This window comes from Monodon monoceros, unplaced genomic scaffold (genome assembly GCF_005190385.1).
Source record: "Monodon monoceros isolate NGI ecotype Baffin Bay Population unplaced genomic scaffold, NGI_Narwhal_1 Super_Scaffold_21, whole genome shotgun sequence".
NCBI classification, from domain to species: Eukaryota; Metazoa; Chordata; class Mammalia; order Artiodactyla; family Monodontidae; genus Monodon; species Monodon monoceros.
The window spans coordinates 91,283,064-91,303,402 of record NW_021703778.1 but is presented as its reverse complement, the minus strand read 5'-3'; the positions used below and the strand labels follow the sequence as shown (position 1 = coordinate 91,303,402).

The 20,339-nt window shown below is 50.5% G+C and overlaps 1 protein-coding gene across 3 annotated transcripts; it reads left to right on the top strand.

Annotated features, from left to right (window-relative positions):
• Positions 1-6,235: 6,235 nt before the first annotated feature.
• On the top strand, positions 6,236-18,714 carry IVD (isovaleryl-CoA dehydrogenase). Of its 3 annotated transcripts, none has more exons than XR_003795940.1 (12): positions 6,236-6,427; positions 8,160-8,249; positions 8,487-8,538; positions 10,095-10,264; positions 11,206-11,299; positions 11,504-11,640; positions 13,363-13,459; positions 14,781-14,874; positions 15,367-15,448; positions 16,515-16,619; positions 16,731-17,279; positions 17,803-18,714. XR_003795940.1 is itself a non-coding variant. In XM_029238219.1 (12 exons), the coding sequence occupies exons 1-12, from the start codon at positions 6,275-6,277 to the stop codon at positions 17,934-17,936; spliced, it is 1,281 nt and encodes a 426-aa protein (XP_029094052.1). In that variant the 5' UTR covers positions 6,236-6,274; the 3' UTR covers positions 17,937-18,714. The 3 variants fall into 3 exon arrangements, 2 of the variants coding, with proteins under 2 accessions (XP_029094052.1, XP_029094053.1); XM_029238219.1 differs by having other exon boundaries at positions 16,731-16,803; XM_029238220.1 differs by lacking the exons at positions 14,781-14,874; positions 15,367-15,448; positions 16,515-16,619; positions 16,731-17,279; positions 17,803-18,714 and adding an exon at positions 13,614-14,773.
• The last annotated feature ends 1,625 nt before the right edge of the window (positions 18,715-20,339 follow it).

Sequence of the window (20,339 nt, the reverse complement as noted above, 5' to 3'; positions counted from 1 at the left end):
ACATTGCACAGGTAATATACAAGTTGAATAACAAAGGCAATAGTTTACTAAACAGTGGGTTGTGTGATATAGTTGTGTGCTATAGTAGTTAACTCTGAGCTAGTTCGGTTGGGGGAGGCTTGATGGAAGCGGTAAACTGGGGTTGAAGGAAGAGTAATATTTAGGGAAGCTAGCTAGAGGATTGAGAACTTTCCAGGTTGGTGAACACATGGAATTTGGGGACAGTAGCGCACTCAGAGAGGGCATGGAAGCTTCACGCCCTTTCCCCATGCATCTCTTCCATCTGGCTGTTCCTGAGTTATATCCTTTTCTAATAAACCAGATCTAGCAAATAAAATACTCCTCTGAGTCCGTGAGCCATTCTAGCAAATCAGTCAAACCCAAGGAGGGGATCGTTGGAACTTCCGAGGAGAAAATAAAATTATGAGAGACTGAAGAAAAAAAAAAAAGTTGAGGGGATATCCAGATGAGTCTTGAGGAACTCAGTAAGAACACTGGGCTTCTTCAGAAGGTTCAAGATGAGAGGGGAGGAATTCCCTGGTGGTCCAGTGGTTAGGACTCTGTGCTTCCACTGCAGGGGACATGGGTTCGATCCCTGGTCGGGGAACTAAGATCCCGCAGGCCGTGTGGCACGGCCAAGATATTTAAAAAAAAAAAAAAGATGAGAGGGGATTATATCTGACACTTAACCGAGCACTTGCAATATGCCATATGTGATGTTTATGTGTGTTCCTCCTTATGTTCATTCTCATGTAATCCTCATTACAGTCACACAAGGTAAGCACTGTTAACCCTTTTTATAGCTAAAGAAAAAGGCTCAGAGAAATTATACGAAATTAATCCATATAGTTAATTAATGAAATTAGTTAATGAAATGAAGTTGATTTGCCCAAGGTCAAACAACAGGCAAGTACTGGAGAAAGATTTGAGCCAGGGAATAATGGGAGTGGAAAGTACATGGTGCTACTAGATGTTTTGAAGAAACTTAAATGCAAGCTAGGAGGTGTGGATTTTTATCATCCGGGCCAGAAGTTTACAAACTGTCTCAGTTCATGATGCTCCTGGTGTCTCAATATTTTATGACACACCAAAAGTAATACCTAAAAGTTCTAAATACCTAAAAGTTCTATTTTTAGTAGGTATTTGAAAAAATAATACAAATAAATCTAAAGAAAATATTTTTATTTTTAAATAACTACAATTATTTACTAATGGGATGTGGGGCGCAGTTTAATTTCTCAAGCCTTGGAATCAAATTGGACACTACCACCTTCCTATCCTGTTTGACACTGAGAGGAACACAGCATGACCTAATGTTGAAACTGACCTACTTTGAGCTAGTACTTCACATGTTGTCTAACATGTCATGTATCACTGTGATTCCCCCAGAAGTTTATCCCGTGGCATCCCAGTGAGCTTGCTGCCTAGGGATGCCTTTCACAGTCTGGGAACCATGAATCTAGGCAATAAGGAATCACTGATACATTTTGAGCAGATAATCACCATAATGAATGATTTAGAAAAAATGAATCTAGCACTGTGTGAAGGATGGATGGCTTGCAGGATCTTAGTTCCTGAGCCACTCCTTGGGCAGGCAGGAGGTCATGGGGCACTACCATAGCACCTTTTTTTCTTTCAGTTTTATTGAGATAAAACTGACATAGCAGTGTATAAGTTTAAGGTTTACAGCATAATGATTTGACTTACACACATCATAAAATGATTATCACAACAAGTTTGTTACTTTGTTTTTGGCCATGCAACGTGGCTTGCAGGATCTCAGTTCCCCGACCAGGGATCAAACCTGGGCCCCCAGCAGTGGAAATGCAAAGTCCTAACCACAGGGAATTCCCATTAATTTACTATTCTTTTTCTAGGTTCTTAAAATAGAAGATGAGGTAATTCCATTTCAATTTTTATCTTTTCCAGTATATGCATTTACAACTATAAATTGTCCCTCTAAGGGCCAGGTACCAGCATCCCAAATTTTGCTATGTCCTATTCTGATTATTTGTCTTTCTGTTCAAAATATGTTCTAATTTCCATTGTGATTTCTTCTTTCACCTGTGGATAATCTGGCTTCCTGTCTCATGACTCTCCCAAAACAATTTTTGATAAGGTGTGTGAAATGAAATTCACATTTTATGGCAAGACAAGAAAAATTTAAATATAAAAAAATTTCCTCTGCCCTTTAGCCTCCTGTCTCCCCTCTACTGTGCATTGTGTATCTGCATTTTGCCTCAACAAAACCTTCCCTGCTGGCAGAAATACCTGCTCAACCATAAACAGCAACATCCTCCTAGCAGGAACAAGGCAACGCCTTAAAAGACAACATTTCTTCTTGATCTTGTAAAGGGGTCACAACGACCCATCAGTTTGCACTTGCCGATCTGGATTGTGTAAACTGTCAGTGATACGTCATCTAATGTACGGCTCTGTCTCAAAAAACTTATGTAACTGTGTTTTGACTTCTAACAGGCAGAACAGTTCTTGGAACACAAATTTGAGGGTTACAGTACTCAGATTTGGCTCAAATAAAATTTTCCATTTCTCTCATAGATTGGCTATTGATTAATTTTTCATCGAAATATGCTTGGTGTAGTCAGCAGGATACCAGAGACAGCCACCAGAGGACACCTGGAAGATGCCTCAAACCGGCACTCAGTACCAGCATGGGTACTTTGAGCCTCACCAGCTTCTCAGCATCTCTCTGGTGTTCTCGTGAGTTCTCCTAATACCCAGATCTTGTTGTTTTGGTGATGATCCTGAAAATTTTATTTGGGCTGGTTTTTACTTGTCTTAAGGGGCACGTAGGAATTTCCTAGGCAGGGTCCTAGGGGGATCTGGACAGGAAGTCCAGGGAAACATAGGTAGCTGGGTTTTGTTAAGTTCGGCTTAAATCAAGAAAAAAAGGGGTAAATTGATATCAGGTCTTAACAAAACTTTTTTGTTAGTGAAATGAGAGACTGAGTTATTCAGCTCTGAAGAATAAAGGGACATTTTGCTCCTGGCCACAAGGCATCCTCAGGTGGCTGAGGACCTTGCAGAAGTGTCTGAGGATCAATCCTTACTATGCGCAGTGGTCCTACAAGGGAACCCCACTACGACCATTAAGTAAATGCTGCTTATCTGTGGGGTGCAACAGAAGCTGATAACTTAGCACTCCCCGCACCCATGACAGTCTTAGACTGTCACAGGGAGAAACAGAGACACATAAGAGTCAAACCGACTGCTAGACTCAGAAGCAGTGCACATCCAGTCCACCACACTGTCCTCAGAAAATTGTTCAGATCATATCTCATACCTGAACCAGACTACCAAACTAATAATGGGAAATCATGCCTCACGGGCCAAACAGCTCCCGGATGAATAGCCACCTATGGGAACCCCAGCTGGGTTTATGTATAACACCCATGAAACTGACACTTGCAAGCGTTTAACTTAATGGGAAGGTCTGACCAAAAATCATTTGTCCCTGAGATGGCCAAAATGGGGCACTTTCGATTTACCTAAGTTGGTAAATTTTATTTGCACACTAAATTAGAAAAAGCCGGCTTAAGATCAAACAGCTAGAATGGAGACATTTTAATTGGTACCTGGAAGCCTCAAAACGAGAGAATGATAAAATGGCTTCATTGTGAGAGACAGATCAGAAATTATCAGAAATGGTGACTAGATTAGCAAAGACCTCAGAAGTCATCACTGCTTCTCCTCCTCTCTCTCCTCCTTTGTCTCCTTCGTATCCTCTTCTTTCTGAGCTCCCCTATGCTGACCTCTCTGCTCTTCCACCTCTAATCTCAAAGGAAGAACTTGTTGAGTCTAAGGGAAAGGATAAAGACAGCCCTAAGGTAATAGCCACCCCCTTTAAGGAGAAACCTGCTCTTACCTATACACCCTTGGACTAGGACAGAACTTAAGGCCTTAACTAAGGAATTTCCAGATTGTTCACAGGATCCCTTGGGGTTTGCTAAACAATTTCATCTTACAGTAAGAACTTATGAGCCTGGATATTCAAACTTGTACCAGCTTGTACATTTACTAGTCCCTGAAAGTAAAGCAAAGGAATGGCTCCAAGAGATAAATTGGAAGGTGCCTATGGAAGATTTTCGCAAACATGAGGCTGCAGATCATCAGAAATGTAGAGAACTTGCCCACAATCGATATCAGGTTATTCCGAAAATCTTCTCCACCTGGGGGTGGGGGAACCTTTGATATGAAAGGCAGTGAGCTGAAGAAGAAAACATTTTGGTCTGGACAAGCTGACAGAGCCTGGCCTTTGTCTTAGCTGTGTTTGAGAACTTGGACTAATGAATGGGGCACTGTAAGAAGGAACACCAAGTGTTCTCATTAAATATGTAATCTCCTTTATTCCTCCTTGCAATGGGTAGTATTGTTTTCATTTAAAGATGATGAAAGGGGGGACTTCCCCTTGTGGTCCAGTGGTTAAGAATCTTCCTTCCAACATAGGGGACTCCGGTTTGATCCCTGGTCGGGGAACTAAGATCCCACATCTCACAGGGCAACTAAGCCCGCTTGTGCCTCAACTAGAGAGCCCACGCGCCCTGGAGCCCGAGTGCTGCAACCAGAGAGAAGCCCGAAGGCCACAACGAAAGATCCCGCGTGCCACAACTAAGACTCGACGCAGCCAAAAATAAAATAAAATAAATAAATATTTAAAAATAAATAAATAAAGATGATGAAAGGGAATTCCCTGGTGGTCCAGTGGTTAGGACTGTGCACTTTCACTGCAGAGCGCCCGATTCAATCCCTGGCAGCTTGGCCAAAAAAAAACCCGGTGAAACAGAGTCTGAAAAGATCCAAGAAACTTGCCCGAAGTTCCACATCTAAGTAGCAGGATTGCAATGGTGTCCCTGGATTCGGGGCGCTAAACTACCTGAGATGAGTTCTTCAAGGGCATTGACCACCCCACAGAAAGGGAAATTAGCAAAGCAAGGAAGGGGATAGAAGCCGAATTCTATCAGCTCTCCTCTTTCCCCTCATATACCATTCTTCCTTTCCTGTCTCCCTGAAATGGAGCAGGACCCTGTGAGGCCCTCCTGTGTACAAATCCTTTCTGTGTCCCCATTTATTGTTTGTAGGAAAGAGGCATTAGCCTCCTAGACCTTCCCTGAGTGCCAAAGGGCAGATTCAAACAGTTGCTAAATAGAAAAAAGAGGGAATGCAGAAACAAAGGAGGAGCTGTCAAGAAACTATAGTACAACAATAAAGCAGGGTCCTGGTTCCTCCAGAAACCAGAAATATACCTAACAATATCTTTGAGTTCTTCTGCTAGAACTAAGGCCCCACCTAGGTGGAAGATGGTAACTTCAGGCCGAGCACCAGATTCCTGAAACACCACCTTGTTACCCCACCACCAACCAATCAGAAGAAAGTCTGCACTTAGTGGAAGATAAGGAAGACTCTGATCCCCCCCTCCCCAAATGATTAACTGCGAATGGCTTCCCCCCTTTCTCCCTTTAAAAACTTTCATGGTGGAGCAGACTCTTCAGAGTTGGTTCTTTGACACGACTCTGCCTTCCCCCCAGGTTGCCTTCTGAATAAAGCAACCCGTCCTTTCCAGCCAACACTTGTCTTTCCAGCAGGAAGCAGCTGAACCCGAGCAGCTGAGTTCGGTCCACCATCACCCCACCCCTGTTAAAAATAAGTTCAGATTCTTGTTCTTAGGCACATTAAATAATTTGGAAGACAGCAACTCCTTAACAACCCCTTTCCCATAAAACTCAATCGAACTCAACAAACCTTGTTACATAATAAAGCAAATTCACTGAGTTATAACCAACGTGTACCCTAGAGCAAGCGCTCTTTTCCCCGATTTGCTTTAACAATGTATTGCTAAGCAAGGGGCACTCGGGGCTTTTCCTTTTGCTTTTTTAACACTTGCTTTCCCACATATGTTTGCAGTTAGGGGCTGCTATTTTCAACGCAGGGGGAATACTTATCCTCAACTCAAAAAAGAAGACACTCTTCCTACTCGTCCACTTTAAAAAGACCCAAACTTGACATGACCCCTGCAGGTCCAGCTCCCCCAGCAAGCGCACCAGCCTCGCGGGGCGTCGGTCCGCAGGCGGTCACCGCTGATTGGCTGGTGCAGTGGCCGGGGGAAGCGCGGCCTTCCTCGGACAGTGGAGGGTGATTGGCTGCTGGAGACCCACCCCCTCGCCGATTGGGTGGCGGAAGCGAAGCCGGGGATTGGTGGAGCGCCGTAAGACTCGCTCACAGCTGCTGGGGCTCAGGCTCCCAGGACAAGGCCGAGATGGCGACTGTAGCTTGGTTACTGGGTCGACGCGTGGCGAGCTGGAGGCCACGGCCGCCACTGCAGCCGCTCGCCGGCCTGATTACCCAGCGGGCCAACTCGCTGTTGCCCGTGGACGATGCAATCAATGGGCTAAGCGAGGAGCAGAAGCAGGTAGGGAGCCTGACCCCCCTCCCGGCCCATTTTCCGTGCTCGGTGGTCGCCCTGGCGCTCTTCTACCCAGCGCCCACCCAGCCGCGGCGTGTGATCCGGGGGCTGTAGGAGCGCCAGCGCGGGGGCGGCCGCGGGCCCCAGTCTCCCCTCTGTGGCGGCAGCAAGGCCCGGTTGCCGGAGTTAGACGAGGAGTCGAGGATAGGAACGCTCCTGGGAGACCGGGGATGGTGGGGCGGGGGGTGTTTTGGTGGAGGATTGGCAGGACTACCCGCGTGCGGCAAAAGGGCCCTCAATCTGTCTGAAGTCTTCTGACACCTCAATACTGTCTACGGCTGTGGTTCTCAAACCTGGTTAATCATTACCACGGAATCTTTCAAATACACACCTTGGGGGTGGAGTTGAAATTCACAGTGTATATAATTCTTCAACCTAGCGGGTCAAACCACAAAGTTGAAAAAAAACTTGAAAGATGTTGTTACGAATGTGGCTGAACCAGAGCCATTCCTGGAGGAAGGAGACTGTTCACTTGGACACTGGCTTGGAGTTCCCGGGGAATGTGATTCTCCTGTGGCTCTAAGCAAGTGCCTGAGCTTGCCCAGAACCCCAAAGTCCACTTGTATTTACAGTCAGCAGACAGAGCTTTGAATCACCTCAGGCAGAAAGTGTTCAATCCTAGTTCTCAAACTCTCCTGCCAAAAGGAGTTTCTAATCTCTCTTGAATAATCCCTTTTACCCAAAGGCTCAGGGACAAAAAGGAGCCTGACACGTGCCAGGAACTGAAGGGGGTGTGGCTGGAGCACAGTGAGTGGGGGATGAGAAAGGTACTGGGGAAGGCTGGATAGGCTGCAGGGGTCACCTCACACGGGGCCTTCCAGTCCTGGGTAAGGAGTTTGTCTTAATTTTTTTTTAATGGTTAAAAAAAAAAAGCATAGTTAATTTACAATGTGTTAGTTTCAGGTGTACAGCAAAGTGATTCAGTTATACATATACATATATAAGGAATTTGTCTTTTTTTTTTCTTGCGGAACGCGGGCCTCTCACCGTTGTGGCCTCTCCCATTGCAGAGCACAGGCTCCGGACGCGCAGGCTCAGCGGCCATGGCGCACAGTAGCCGCTCCGTGGCATGTGGGATCTTCCCGGACCGGGGCACGAACCCGTGTCCCCTGAATCGGCAGGTGGACTCTCAGCCACTGCGCCACCAAGGAAGCCCAGGAGTTTGTCTTTTAAGGACAGTGGAAAACCATGGAATGATTTATGTAGGGGAGTGACATTTAAGAAATAATCTTCAGGGACTTCCCTGGTGGTCCAGTGGTTAAGACTCTGCACTCCCAACGCAGGGGACCCGGGTTTGATCCCTGGTCAGGGAACTAGATCCCACAGGCTACAACTAAAAAATCCCCTATGCTGCAGCCAAATAAATAAATAAGAAATAATCCAAATAAATAAAAGCCTAATAAATAAATAAAAGCCAAATAAATAAATAAATAAAAGCCTAATAAATAAATAAAAGCCAAATAAATAAATAAATAAAAAGAAATAATCTTCAGAAAGAGAGGGGAAGATCATCTCTGAGGAAGCATAAACTGGTGGGGCCTCTAAGTTTCAGTTTGATGCTCTTTGGTGAGGTTACTTGTGTCCCGTTTCCCTGAAGGTGTCCTCAGTAGTGGAGACGCTGTCCTCAGGGGCAATTATGTACCGTTTCAGCAGCATCTGTCCACGTCTCTCCCTCTAGCTTCGTCAGACCATGGCTAAATTCCTTCAGGAGCATCTAGCACCCCATGCTCAGGAGATTGATCGGAGCAATGAGTTCAAGAACCTGCGAGTCAGTAGTGGGGCCCACTCTGAGGGGCACGGGGGGCAGACTGGGAGCTGGGCGGGGATGGCCTGGGAATTGTACTGCTGCCTGGCAGAGTTCTCATAGTCTTCTGGTAAATGAAAGCCCCCTAAGAATGCAGCCCCTTTCTGTGAAGCCCTTGGGTCTTGTTGTTCCAGATATGCCAGGCCCCTGTGACTGTCTGCTTTCTCACAACCAACTATACTCACTCCATTCTGTTGGCAGGAGTTTTGGAAGCAGCTGGGGAACCTGGGAGTCTTGGGTGTCACAGCCCCTGGTGAGTATGGTTTCTTTCCCTACAGAGAACTTTTCTTGCATGCGCCTTAAAACCATTCCCAAAAGAAGCAGGAAAGGAGAAGAAAGATCATACTCGGAGAAACCAGAGTCTCTTCCCACTTGGAGCTGAGAAAGTGCCCAGTGACTGTCAACCCAGAGAAGAGTAAACTCTTCTGTGTCTTTAGGCGGTGATGTTAACAAGGCAAAGAATTTAGGTCAGTGTGGTTCACTTGGGTCACCCAGTGCATGCTTAACAAGTTCCCCCAGGTGATCTGGGGAGTTTAGAAAACTCCAGATCAAGCAGTGGTCTGAGTACCTCAGTCTTACTGCCTCGCATAATCCCTAGGCTCTGCCCTACCGGTAGCATCGAGGCAGTACCGCTCAGGACAGTGTGTTCCTGTGGGGGATGCCTGTGTTCTCTGCCCACAGCTGGGCCCTAGAGCTCATCTGGAAGCAGACGGAGGTAGAGGGGAGAGGGATGCCGTTCTGAGCCTCCACAGTGAGGTGGCCAGATGATGTTTTTAACAGGCTGTCCCTGGGCCTGTCCAGAGTCCCCTGTGCGTCTTGCTACTTGTTTCCAGGGGGAGAGGGCAGGGAGCTGGTGGGCTTTGTTTCAGATGTTGGCCTCTAGAGCAAAGGCCAGGCCTGGCTTGCAGTGCCTTGTAAAGAGGTGAGCCTATGGCCTCGCCAGCCAAAGCCTGGACAGCCCACCCTGCTTTGGCCTGTGTTCACTGGGCATTAGAGTAGCGGTGGACCACAGTATTCTCTCCTTACATCCTCCCCTCACCACTTGGAGACAGTTCCTGGGATTTAAGCTGATCGTACAAAGTTACATCATGAGTAATGATGTAACCACTTAAAAATTAATTTAGGCTATCTTAACGTACAATAGTAGGGGGAAGGTTGCTGGGAACTCTCAAACAAGACTCTCCCATTGTGTCTTGGGGGTTTATGAGCCCCCATAAAGAATATTCTTCTGAATCAGATGCTAGTTAATGGAAGAAAGAGGCAGTTAGGAATCAGATGAAAACCCTATCCAGGGACAACCTTGAAAAGAAAGCCAGATATGAGTTCTGGTTTCCACATGGTGTCCTGGTAGCAGTTTCTAACGTTACCCGCCCATGGGCTTTCCTTCCTGGAGTCGTGCGGGTTGGGCTAACCCTTCCCTAGAGCCAAGGACCAGCCTGACTTCTTGGTCAGAGTGAACATACACAGAGGGCCTTGCCAGGGTTTACCCAGACAGCAGGGCGGAGGGAGGGGAGGCTGGCACCAGGTAACCTAGCCTCTTTGATTTTGATGTTTGGGATAAAGCAGGAGTTGCAATGACTGTTTTCTGAACCATGCCTCAGCTGACCAGAGGCAGCAGCAGGCAAAACCAATTCTGTGAGCTTGCGAGCAGGGTCCACGGCATCCGCCTGTTGACCTTGCTAGAGGGAACTTGGAATAGGTGCTATAAGAGTGTTCCTCTACTGCAAATAAATGTAAGATTCCTCTCAGTGTCCTCATTTAACCGGGCTGCCTTTTCCACTCCCCTGCGCCCCCCACCCCGACCCCTAGTTCAGTATGGTGGCTCTGGCCTGGGCTACCTGGAACACGTGCTGGTGATGGAGGAGATATCCCGAGTCTCTGGAGCAGTGGGTCTCAGTTACGGTGCCCACTCCAACCTCTGCCTCAACCAAATTGTTCGTAATGGAAACGAGGCCCAGAAGGAGAAGTACCTCCCCAAGGTGAGGAAATGGGGATGGAGAAACACGCTGATCGCATGGTGCAACCACCAGCCATGAGGCTTCTCCCCCATTGGGGAGGGCTGGTCAGCCTTGCTTTCTGTAGCATGCTGCTGCCCAGAAACTGATAGGGGTAGGAAGGGGTCAGGGATTTGTTTTAAAATACTTCAGTCAGGGCTTCCCTGGTGGTGCAGTGGTTAAGAATACGCCTGTCAGTGCAGGGGACATGGGTTAGAGCCCTGGTCCGAGAAGCTCCCACGTGCCGTGGAGCAACTAAGCCCGTGCGCCACAACTACTGAGCCTGCGCTCTAGAGCCCGCGAGCCACAGCTACTGAAGCCTGCGTGCCTAGAGCCCGTGCTCCGCAACAAGAGAAGCCACCGCAATGAGAAGCCCGCGCACTGCAACGAAGAGTAGACCCCGTTCTCTGCAACTAGAGAAATCCCACGCAGCAACGAAGGCCCAACTCAGCCAAAAATAAATTAAGAAAATAAAAAACTAAAATATGACACTAAAAAAAAAATAAAATACTTCAATCAAAAAAATTAAAAATAGGAACTTCCCTGGTGGTCCAGTGGTTAAGACTCCGTGCTTCCAATGCAGGGGGCGTGGGTTCCATTCCTGGTCGGGGACTCTCAAGCCGCATGGCACAGCCAAAAAATAAATTAAAAATAGGGCCAGAACACCTGAGTCAGTCACTGGACAACATTTACTGAGCATTTTAAGAAATGAAAGCCTAGGACTAGCTTCCCTTGCAAAGGGAATGGGAATAGAAGAGAAAGCTTCAGGCTTGTGGCTATGGGGCTTCTCTTCTAGGACTTTACCTATGCCCGGATCTGAAAGAAGTTGGAAGGGGTGTCATGTGACCAGGCAAGACATGGTATCAGTGAGCCCCTGTAGGGTATTTCTGAAGTCATAACAAGGCCCTTTGGGGTTTTCCTTGCAGCTGATCAGCGGTGAATACGTCGGAGCCCTGGCCATGAGTGAGACAAACGCTGGCTCCGATGTTGTCTCCATGAAGCTGAAAGCAGAAAAGAAAGGTGAGGATCCCCTTGATTGGAGAGCTGGAGTGGGCAGAGGGACAGACCTTCGAGGTGAGGGGGCAGTGACTGGAGGTGGCCTCTGCTGGGTTTCTGGAAGCACTTAGCAGTTGGCCAGCTTTTTGGTCCACAGAAGGTCTGGAGAACTGACTGGTTGAGACAGGCCCATACAGCTTATGCAAGTAGCCAACTTCCTGTCCTTAGGGGACCACTATGTCCTGAATGGCAGCAAATTCTGGATCACCAATGGCCCTGATGCTGACGTCCTTATTGTCTATGCCAAGACAGATCTGGCTGCCGTGCCAGCTTCTCGGGGCATCACAGCCTTCATTGTGGAGAAGGTGAGTGTAGGGGAGTGTATGGCGGGAGGCTTTTATCTCCTGAAAGTGGCACTAGAGGTGACCTCCTTCAGGTGATTGCAAAGACCATCAGGGTTTGTGTGCTCTGCCAAGGCTCCCTCCTGGGATGGGGCTGAGGCGGGAATGGAGACTGAAAGGAGGGTGGCCAAAAAGTGGAATTCAGGGAGGAGGGGTCAAGTCTGAGGACGGTGGAGCCATCCACAGAGCTGGGCTGTCCGGAGGTCCAGGAAGATGAGGACTGAAGGGAGGCCACCAGCTTTGACAACCAGGGTGTCACTGGTGGACTTGGAGAGAGCAGCCGCGGGAGCCCAGGGTATGAGTGAGGATGCAGGTGGAGACCGGAGACCGCACCTTCCAAGTCTTGTCAGTAAAAGCACAAGGGAGACAGCAGGAGTTAGAATGAAAAGTTGGGAGTTTCAGTTTGCTTTTAGGAATGGTAGAGAACTGAGCAAATTTTTTGGTAAAGAGAAAAGAAAATAGGAGAAGGAGAAAGTGAGATGCATGAGAGAGAGTGAGCAAAGCACAATGGTGAGTTGAGGGAGAAGAGGCACAGGTGGGGGATGGTGATGGTGATGGTGGAGGAACCATCTGCCTAATGGTCATGAAGTAGGAGGCCAGGGCCCCTGGGAGGGCGGGGGGACCATGGGGGCAGGGGAGTTGGGGGCAGAGAGTTTCGTGAATGAGTGTTTTAAAGATTTGCAGTACCCTCCATAGGGAGAGGGAGAGAGTGTTTCGGAATGGGACTGGAGGACAAGAAAAGTGAGCCCCCCGAAGGGCGTGGCTGAGATGGGAACTCTGCAGGTTGAGTCACGCTGCTCTCATCTCCTAGAGGGGAGGGAAGCAGCACCTGGCAGTGCTCTGATGGGCATATGCCAACGTGTTCTGCATCTGATTAGTCCAGGTCAGAGCACACAGGTGGTTGAGTTGAACCCTGGGTGGGACTCCATTAGGTACAGGTGGCAGAGGAACAAGGGTACAAAGGAATTGAGTGGGCTGGGGAGAGTGTCTTCGAAGTGATTTCCTGGGGCTTCCCTGGCGGCACAGTGGTTGAGAATCCGCCTGCCGACGCAGGGGACACGGGTTGAACCCCTGGTCCGGGAAGATCCCACATGCCGCGGAGCAACTAAGCCCGTGTGCCACAGCTACTGAGCCTACGCTCTAGAGCCCGCGAGCCACAACTACTGAGCCCGCGTGCTGCAACTACTGAGGCCCACGCGCCTAGAGCCCGTGCTCTGCAACAAGAGAAGCCACAGCAATGAGAAGCCCACGCACTGCAACGAAGAGTAGCCCCCCTCGCCGCAACTAGAGAAAGCCTGTGCGCAGCAGCAAAGACCCAACACAGCCAATAAAAATAAATAAATTAAAAAAAAAATCTTAAAAAAAAAAAAAAAGAAGTGATTTCCCCCAAGGAAGGGAACCAAAGCCAGGAAGGGTCAGAAGGGCGCCGGGGAGCTGGCATTTCACTGGGAAAGAACCGGTCTCCCGAGAACTGGGGAGAACGCAGCCAGCAGCAGGGGAGGCTGGGGTGGAGTGTTAGGGCAGCGCCTCCAGAAATGGGGTGGTTGCATACAGAGTAAGTAGACGCTGGTGTATCAGGCAAATACAGGGACTTGATGGAAAGATGGTTACTTCCCAGGGGTTTCCCTTTTCTTGGCCCCCTTGGGGACTGCTCTGTAATCAGGACCACCTTTTATTCCCATAAAGGGTATGCCAGGCTTCAGCACCTCCAAGAAGCTGGACAAGCTGGGGATGAGGGGCTCTAACACCTGTGAGCTAATCTTTGAGGACTGCGAGGTTCCTGGTGAGTCTCTGAGAATGAGGGAGCCCCTGTCCTGACCCCATCACACGCTGAGAAAGCCCATCTCTGGCTTGGAGAGCCTCACCATTGTTAGCTCACCAATGGTATGTGGCCAGAGAGTGGGCCTGCCACTGTGCCCTTGCCCACTGGCCCATAGGTGTTGGTCTCAATCTGGACAGCTGTCCTTCCCGGCCAGAGCTCCTGCAGCTGTATGCCCTACTGTGGCTTCAGGGAAGGGTGGTGTTCCCTATGTGGACCACACACTGTGCCTGGGGCTGGTATTCCAGTATCTGGAGTAGAAAGGTAAGATCTGCCCTCACCCACTCACGTCCTTCAGACGTCCTTGTACGTACATTTGCCTGTACAGCCTGTGTGAGGTATTCATTAACAATGCTAAAAAAAAACAGCTAAATAAACTGATGGAAGCTGGACTCGGTGAAGGGAAGGCAGTTCAGTTTATAGGTATTTCTCCCCTGAAGTGTAAGTGAGCGTGTGGCACATCATGAGAGAACCAGCACGCCTGCCATGCACTGATGAGACGGAGGGCACAGATTTGATCACCAGTTAGGATGGTTCTGTGTCTCAGCCATAAACCATCCCTCTGCCCCACGATCCGCCACCTGAGAAAAGTGTGCTTTAGTCATAAGGAGCATCTAGGGAGGGACAATCAGTGCAGAGCCTTCTTTGTCGGCAAGGAAAAAACTCCACTAGCATTAAAGACAGGTCAGTGGTGTCAACTCTTTGCACTCAGCTTCCTGCCCACACCTCCCCAGGCCATCCAGTGTCCTTGCTTCCTGGGTGGGGAGGTGTTCAGCAGTTTCTGTCACCAGCACCAAATGGCCCATCTCCTGGACAGGCTCTTCCATGGACCACCCAGGGGAGGGTGGAGGGTAGTATTAACCAGAGCAGACTCAACCTGGGGGAAAGAGTAATTCTCTGGTTCCTTTATGGGCACAAGTGTGTTGAAAAGAAAAATTGGGAGAGGTTGGATGACTTCTAGACCAAACTAGCTTTTCTTCTTTCCCATCCAAGGCAGCTCAAGAAGAGAAGGGGAGGATCTAAGGATTGGGCCTGTGTGTCTGGTCTTGGGGATGGTGTGTGTGTTGGGGGCAGGGTGAGGGGAGCATGTCCCCACTAACAAACTCCACTTCTGACTGGAAGTGGTAAACTCCATCCTTTTTCCTCACCTGGAGCCCTAGTTGAAGGTCAGGTAACATATTTTAATGCCTTGTGAGAGAGCCATGTTACTAAACCCAGCAACTTTTCTAAAAGCGAGGAGGCTGTGGGCAGCTCCCTTGCCCCTGACCAGCACTTTTCCCTGCAGCTGCCAACATCCTGGGCCATCGAAGCAAGGGCGTCTACGTGCTGATGAGTGGGCTGGACCTGGAGCGGCTGGTGCTGGCCGGCGGGCCCCTCGGGTGAGTGTCAGGCTCGGGGCGGGGGGTGGGCGGGAGCTGGGCTCTTGTAGCCTCCTCAGCAGGTGGTGCCGCAGCCCTCCCCTTGGGGCCGATGGGAGCCTGTACCTTATCTCCTGGAGACAAAAAAGTACCTTTCCTCTCACGTTTACTTTCTTTGCACTGAAGGCAAGTATCATTGGGTGACAGACACAAGGCCTGAGGAGCCACCCTGCTTAGTTACTCAGATGTGAAGCAAGACGCCTGAGCTCTAACCATCTACGAAGGGTCCCGCCACTCCGCCTGGTCTCAGGGGAAGGGGCACTCACTGCTGGGCAGTCAGTGTGGTGACTGAGCAGGGCTGACAAGGGTCCTCACGCTCCTTTTCTCCTCCCTGAGACGCCAGCTCCTTGTCTTGCTGGGCTGCCCCCCAGGCCTTTCCACACTAGCATTTGCCCCCCAACCAGCAATGGGGTAACAGCGAGGCCCCTCGCCAGTGTTCTCTCCTTCCCGCAGGATCATGCAGGCCATCCTCGACCACGCTATTCCCTACCTACACGTGAGGGAAGCCTTTGGCCAGAAGATTGGCCACTTCCAGGTGAGTGGAATGGTTTTGTTAAGATGTACTCTTTCGTTGGGTTCAGGATTTCTTTAACAAATGAACAAATAGGGCACTTGCTGTGGGCATTTACTATCCTTCGTCAAAAAAATGAGTTTGAGGGACTTCCCTGGTGGCACAGTGGTTGGGAATCTGCCTGCCAGTGCAGGGGACATGGGTTCGAGCCCTGGTCTGGGAAGATCCCACATGCCGCGGAGCAACTAAGCCCGTGCGCCACAACTGCTGAGCCTGTGCTCTAGGGCCAATGAGCCACAGCTGCTGAAGCCCGCGTGCCACAACTACTGAAACCTCAGTGCCTAGAGCCCGTGCTCTGCAACGAGAGAAGCCACAGCAATGAGGAGCCCGCACACCGCAATGTAGAGTAGCACCCGCTCGCCCCAACTAGAGAAAGCCCATGTGCAGCAACGAAGACCCAACACAGCCAAAAATAAATAATACATAAATTAAAAAAAAAAAATGAGTTTGAGGGAATGCCCTGGCGGTCCAGTGGTTGGGACTCTGTGCTTCCACTTCAGGGGGCCCAGGCTCGATCCCTGGTTGGGGGACTAAGATCCCGCAAGCCTCAAGCCTCGTGGCATGGCCAAAAAAACAAAAAAATGAGTGAATGCTTGGGGCGCAGGCTTCCTCAGCATGCTACCTGGCTTTGAAAGCTGTCAGGCAGTTCATCTCATGTCACCTCCCTCCCTGTTTGAGATGAATGAATGAGGCATTGTAGGGTTGGAGGGTGAAGGGAGCAGATTGTGGGGAGGGAGTAGCATTTTGAGTCACACTTTCTGGGCTGCGGGACGGTCGTGTGAGTGGAGGATGCAGCAATGCATCCAATGCATGCAGGAGGCAACAATGCAGCAGCAGCTCTCTGGCCTTAACTCCAGACCTGCTGCCATGTCTGTCATCCTAAGCAAGTCCCACCACCTCCTCTCTGTGCCCCGGGTCCCCATTCCCGGCTGTCAGGTTGCTACTGCTGACCCACTTGCGGTAACTAGGGAATGATTCTGAGAGGAGCGTGTCTCCACCACACTGACCTGGGGGCTCCCTTTGTGTGCAGTTGATGCAGGGGAAGATGGCAGACATGTACACCCGCCTCATGGCCTGTCGGCAGTACGTCTACAATGTCGCCAAGGCCTGTGATGAGGGCTACTGCACTGCCAAGGTAAGGGCTGGGCCCAGAGGAGAGCGCGCCGGGGCAGGGGTGGTTGCTGGGCCCCCTCCCCTCCGTGTGGCCCTGGCGGGGGCCCTGCTGACACGGAACCTCCTCCCACAGGACTGCGCTGGGGTGATTCTTTACTCAGCCGAGTGCGCCACACAGGTAGCCCTGGACGGCATCCAGTGTTTGGGTGAGCGGCCCCCACTCCTCACCCTGTGCTTCAGCTGAGCTGCACCTTTAGGCTCCTCCTGCCCCAGTTACTGGGAGGACATGGAAAAGCAAAGAAGAAAACTGCCAGAGGCCACAGGTTGCTACTGTCTCCAGTAGTGCCCCCCTCTTACCCTCCCGGCCTGGTCCTATGGGCACTGGGGAGTGGGGAAGAGGAGACGCCTCAGAGGTGGAACAGCCTCACTTCAATGCCGCATAGTGGTTAAGAGCACAGGCTTGAGCCAGACGGCCTAGGTTCAAATCCTGGCTCTACCACCGACCAGCTTTGTGACCTGTGCAAATTGCTTCACCTCTCTGGGCCTGGCCCCCAGTAAGTGCTATGCAGTAGTTTCTTGTCCCCCTTCTCCATGTTTGCCAGTGGTTCTCCCCTACCTTTGCCTGGCATCCTCAGCACTCTGAGTGGACTTCCGGCCTCCTGTCCACCCTCCCCACAATTAGGTAATCCCCACCCCATCCCTCTCGCCACCTTTTTTTTTTCTTTTAATTTATTTTTGGCTGTGTTGGGTCTTCGTTGCTGTGCGCGGGCTTTCTCTAGTTGGCGGTGAGCGGGGGCTACTCTTCGTCGCGGTGCGCAGGCTTCTCATTGCGGTGGCTTCTCTTGCTGTGGAGCACGGGCTCTAGGCGCATGGGCTTCACTAGTTGCAGCACAGGGGCTCAGTAGTTGTGGCTCGCAGGCTCTAGAGCGCAGGCTCAGTAGTTGTGGCGCATGGGCTTAGCTGCTCTGTGGCATGTGGATCTTCCCAGACCAGGGCTCGAACCCGTGTCCCCTGCATCGGCAGGCGGATTCTTAACCACTGCGCCACCAGGGAAACCTCTCATCACCTTTTGCTGCTTCTCTTCAATCAGTCTCTCCTCCTAGCCCATTTCTATGTATTTGATCTTCTGTTTGCTTTCCTTGCTTTGCCCACTGCCCATCACTTTTCCTGTTGTCCTTTCTCCTGTGCCCAAACCATGGCTGCAGGTGGCAATGGCTACATCAATGACTTCCCCATGGGCCGCTTTCTGAGAGATGCCAAGCTGTATGAGATCGGGGCTGGGACCAGTGAGGTGAGGCGGCTAGTCATCGGCAGAGCCTTCAACGCAGAATTCCACTAACTCCAAGGCCCTTCATCCCCTTTCCCAGCACCTAGAGGCCTTTCTCTGGAAGGAGAGACGCGGCAGCTCTTCTCCAGGCAGGCCCTGCCCACCGGCCCAGGGAAAGTGTGCAGCAGCTTAACATGGACTCCTCAGGAAGCATGCTGGCTTTTCTGGGGCTCAGTGGGAGGGCTTTGGTGACTCTGCGCCCTTGCTCTCTAACGTCAAGCCTGATGCCCCACCCCCGCTCCCAGGGTGAGCACCTTTTTTCCTGGTGAGCCCCTGCCAGGGAGCTCTCTGCTCAAGTACACAAGAAGCGTTGCCCCTCTCCTTCATTTGAACTTGGTAGCGTCTTTTCTTTCTGGGGAAAAATACCCCCCAAACCTAGCCTCTGTTTCTGCCAATTTCTAGAGGCATCAGCTCTCAGCAGCTTGTGAGTGGGCACCCCCTCTGCAGCAACCCCTCCATCCCTCGTTCTTTAAGCTGAAATCCTACCACTGGGGTAGAGGTCTGGAAATAGGCATCTCAGAACACCTGTGCCACCCAGAGTCCACGGTGGGGCAGAGGTCAGCGTGCTCGTGAAGGACGGGGCTCAATGCCTCCAGCACAACGCTGCCACCGCCACCGTCCAGTCCTGGCCATGTGACAGCCCACAGCTGACTGGGCAGCAGGCCTGGGTTGGCTGGCTTAACTCCAGCCAAGGCTGCCTGCATACATTTCTCTGGACACCCTATGGCTAATTTTGTTACAACTGCACAGTGGCTGCTGCCATTTTGTATTAAACATTTCGTGAAGCAAACCCATCTGCTTCTAAACTGGTGTTTTGGGGGAGAAGCAGTCTACTTGCTACTGCCTTCTGTCTGGCTCCAGCCCTATGTCCTTGGAGAGTGGCTGGTCCGGGTCCTGCTTCTGGCCCTTCAGCCTGCTCATTGGTGATAGGGGACACAGGGGTGGAATCAGCCCTTAGGATAGAGGAGTTCTCAACCTCCCTTTTCCAGATCTCCCAGTGATTTTTTAAAGAAAGGAGGGAGCGGTAAGAGTCTTGGAGCTAGAAGGAAGCTCGTAAGTTTCTGGAAACCATCCCCATGTTTACGATCAAGACAATTTGATTTTCCCAAGGTCAGAACTGGAGCTAGAATCCAGATCAGCAGAAATAGGGGTTCTGGGAATGCCAGGCTGGGGCCCTACTACATGGTCGCCTGGATGGAGAGTGGGACAGTTTTGGGTTGTCCCACCCCATCTAATTCCCTAAAAGAGAACTGGTTTTCTTGGCCCTCAGCCCAGCAGCGCCTGTTCTGACTTTTGGTCCTGGCCTATAGCCAAGAGCTGTTCCCAGCCTGATGCTTGTGACAGGTGGAGCTAGCTCCTTACCAGCCCCAGCCCAGTCCTATCCTGAGGGGCTTGTGGCCCTGTCCCTTCACTTCCCCACCCTGCTCCCTACTATGTTGGAGATGAATGTGGCTAAAATGGTGGTCTTGCTGGTTATAAAGTGTAGCTGGAACGAACAGCCCGAAGACGTTCAGAATGGGATGCTTCATCCAGTCAGTGTGGGTAACGGAGCTCTGCCACCAACTTGGGGAGGGTGATTTTTCTCCCAATGCTATATGTGAAATAGAAATGTTATAAAATAAAGCCAAAAAAGTGTAGCCTGAGTCATGAATGATGGGAGAGCAGGGGGCACTGGTTCTTGGTATTTGGGGTTGTTATGTGCATTGTGCAACTCTGCAGTACCAGCTCCCAGCACCACTCCTTCCTGGGGCTGCCTCATTCCACTCCAGTTTCAGGCAGGTCACTATCAGCCCAGCTCCCCTGTTGACTACCATGCCATTCTTTGTTCTCCTACTGTTTGCCCCGTCGGATGGCAACAGCAGCTAAGAGAATGGTTTTCCAAGTGTGGTCTGGGCACACCCTTTATCAGAATTTAGCAACCTGTAAAAAACCCAGATTCCTGGATGGGACCCAGACCTAATCACATCCCCAGGGGTAATTATAAAGCACAGGCAACCTTTTAGAACAGCTGATCGGGGGCCTAGAGGACACACCTCCAGAGGCCTGAGTCCTAATTCTAAACCCATATAACCTGGTAATGACAATCGCTCACCTATATAGACCTCTCAAGTCTCATACTGACATATTAGCTCCTTTATCCCGACAACCCGGTGCAGGAGACAAGGTTGCGCAGGGCCCGCTTCCTGAAGACCGGTGAGTTGCCCACGGTACCCGAAAAAACGCTAGGGGAACCGGCCACGCCCAGACGTGGAGCCAGCCCTGGCGTCAGTTAGGCGTTGGGGCTGAGAAAGGGCGCCTCTTTTTTATTTGGGGGCGGACGCCCAGTCCACGCCCCGCCCGGCTAACCCAGGACCGTTAGCCGCGACCCCCAGCCTAGGACAGGTCCAGGGTCCAGGGTCCTCCCTCTGTCCCCCT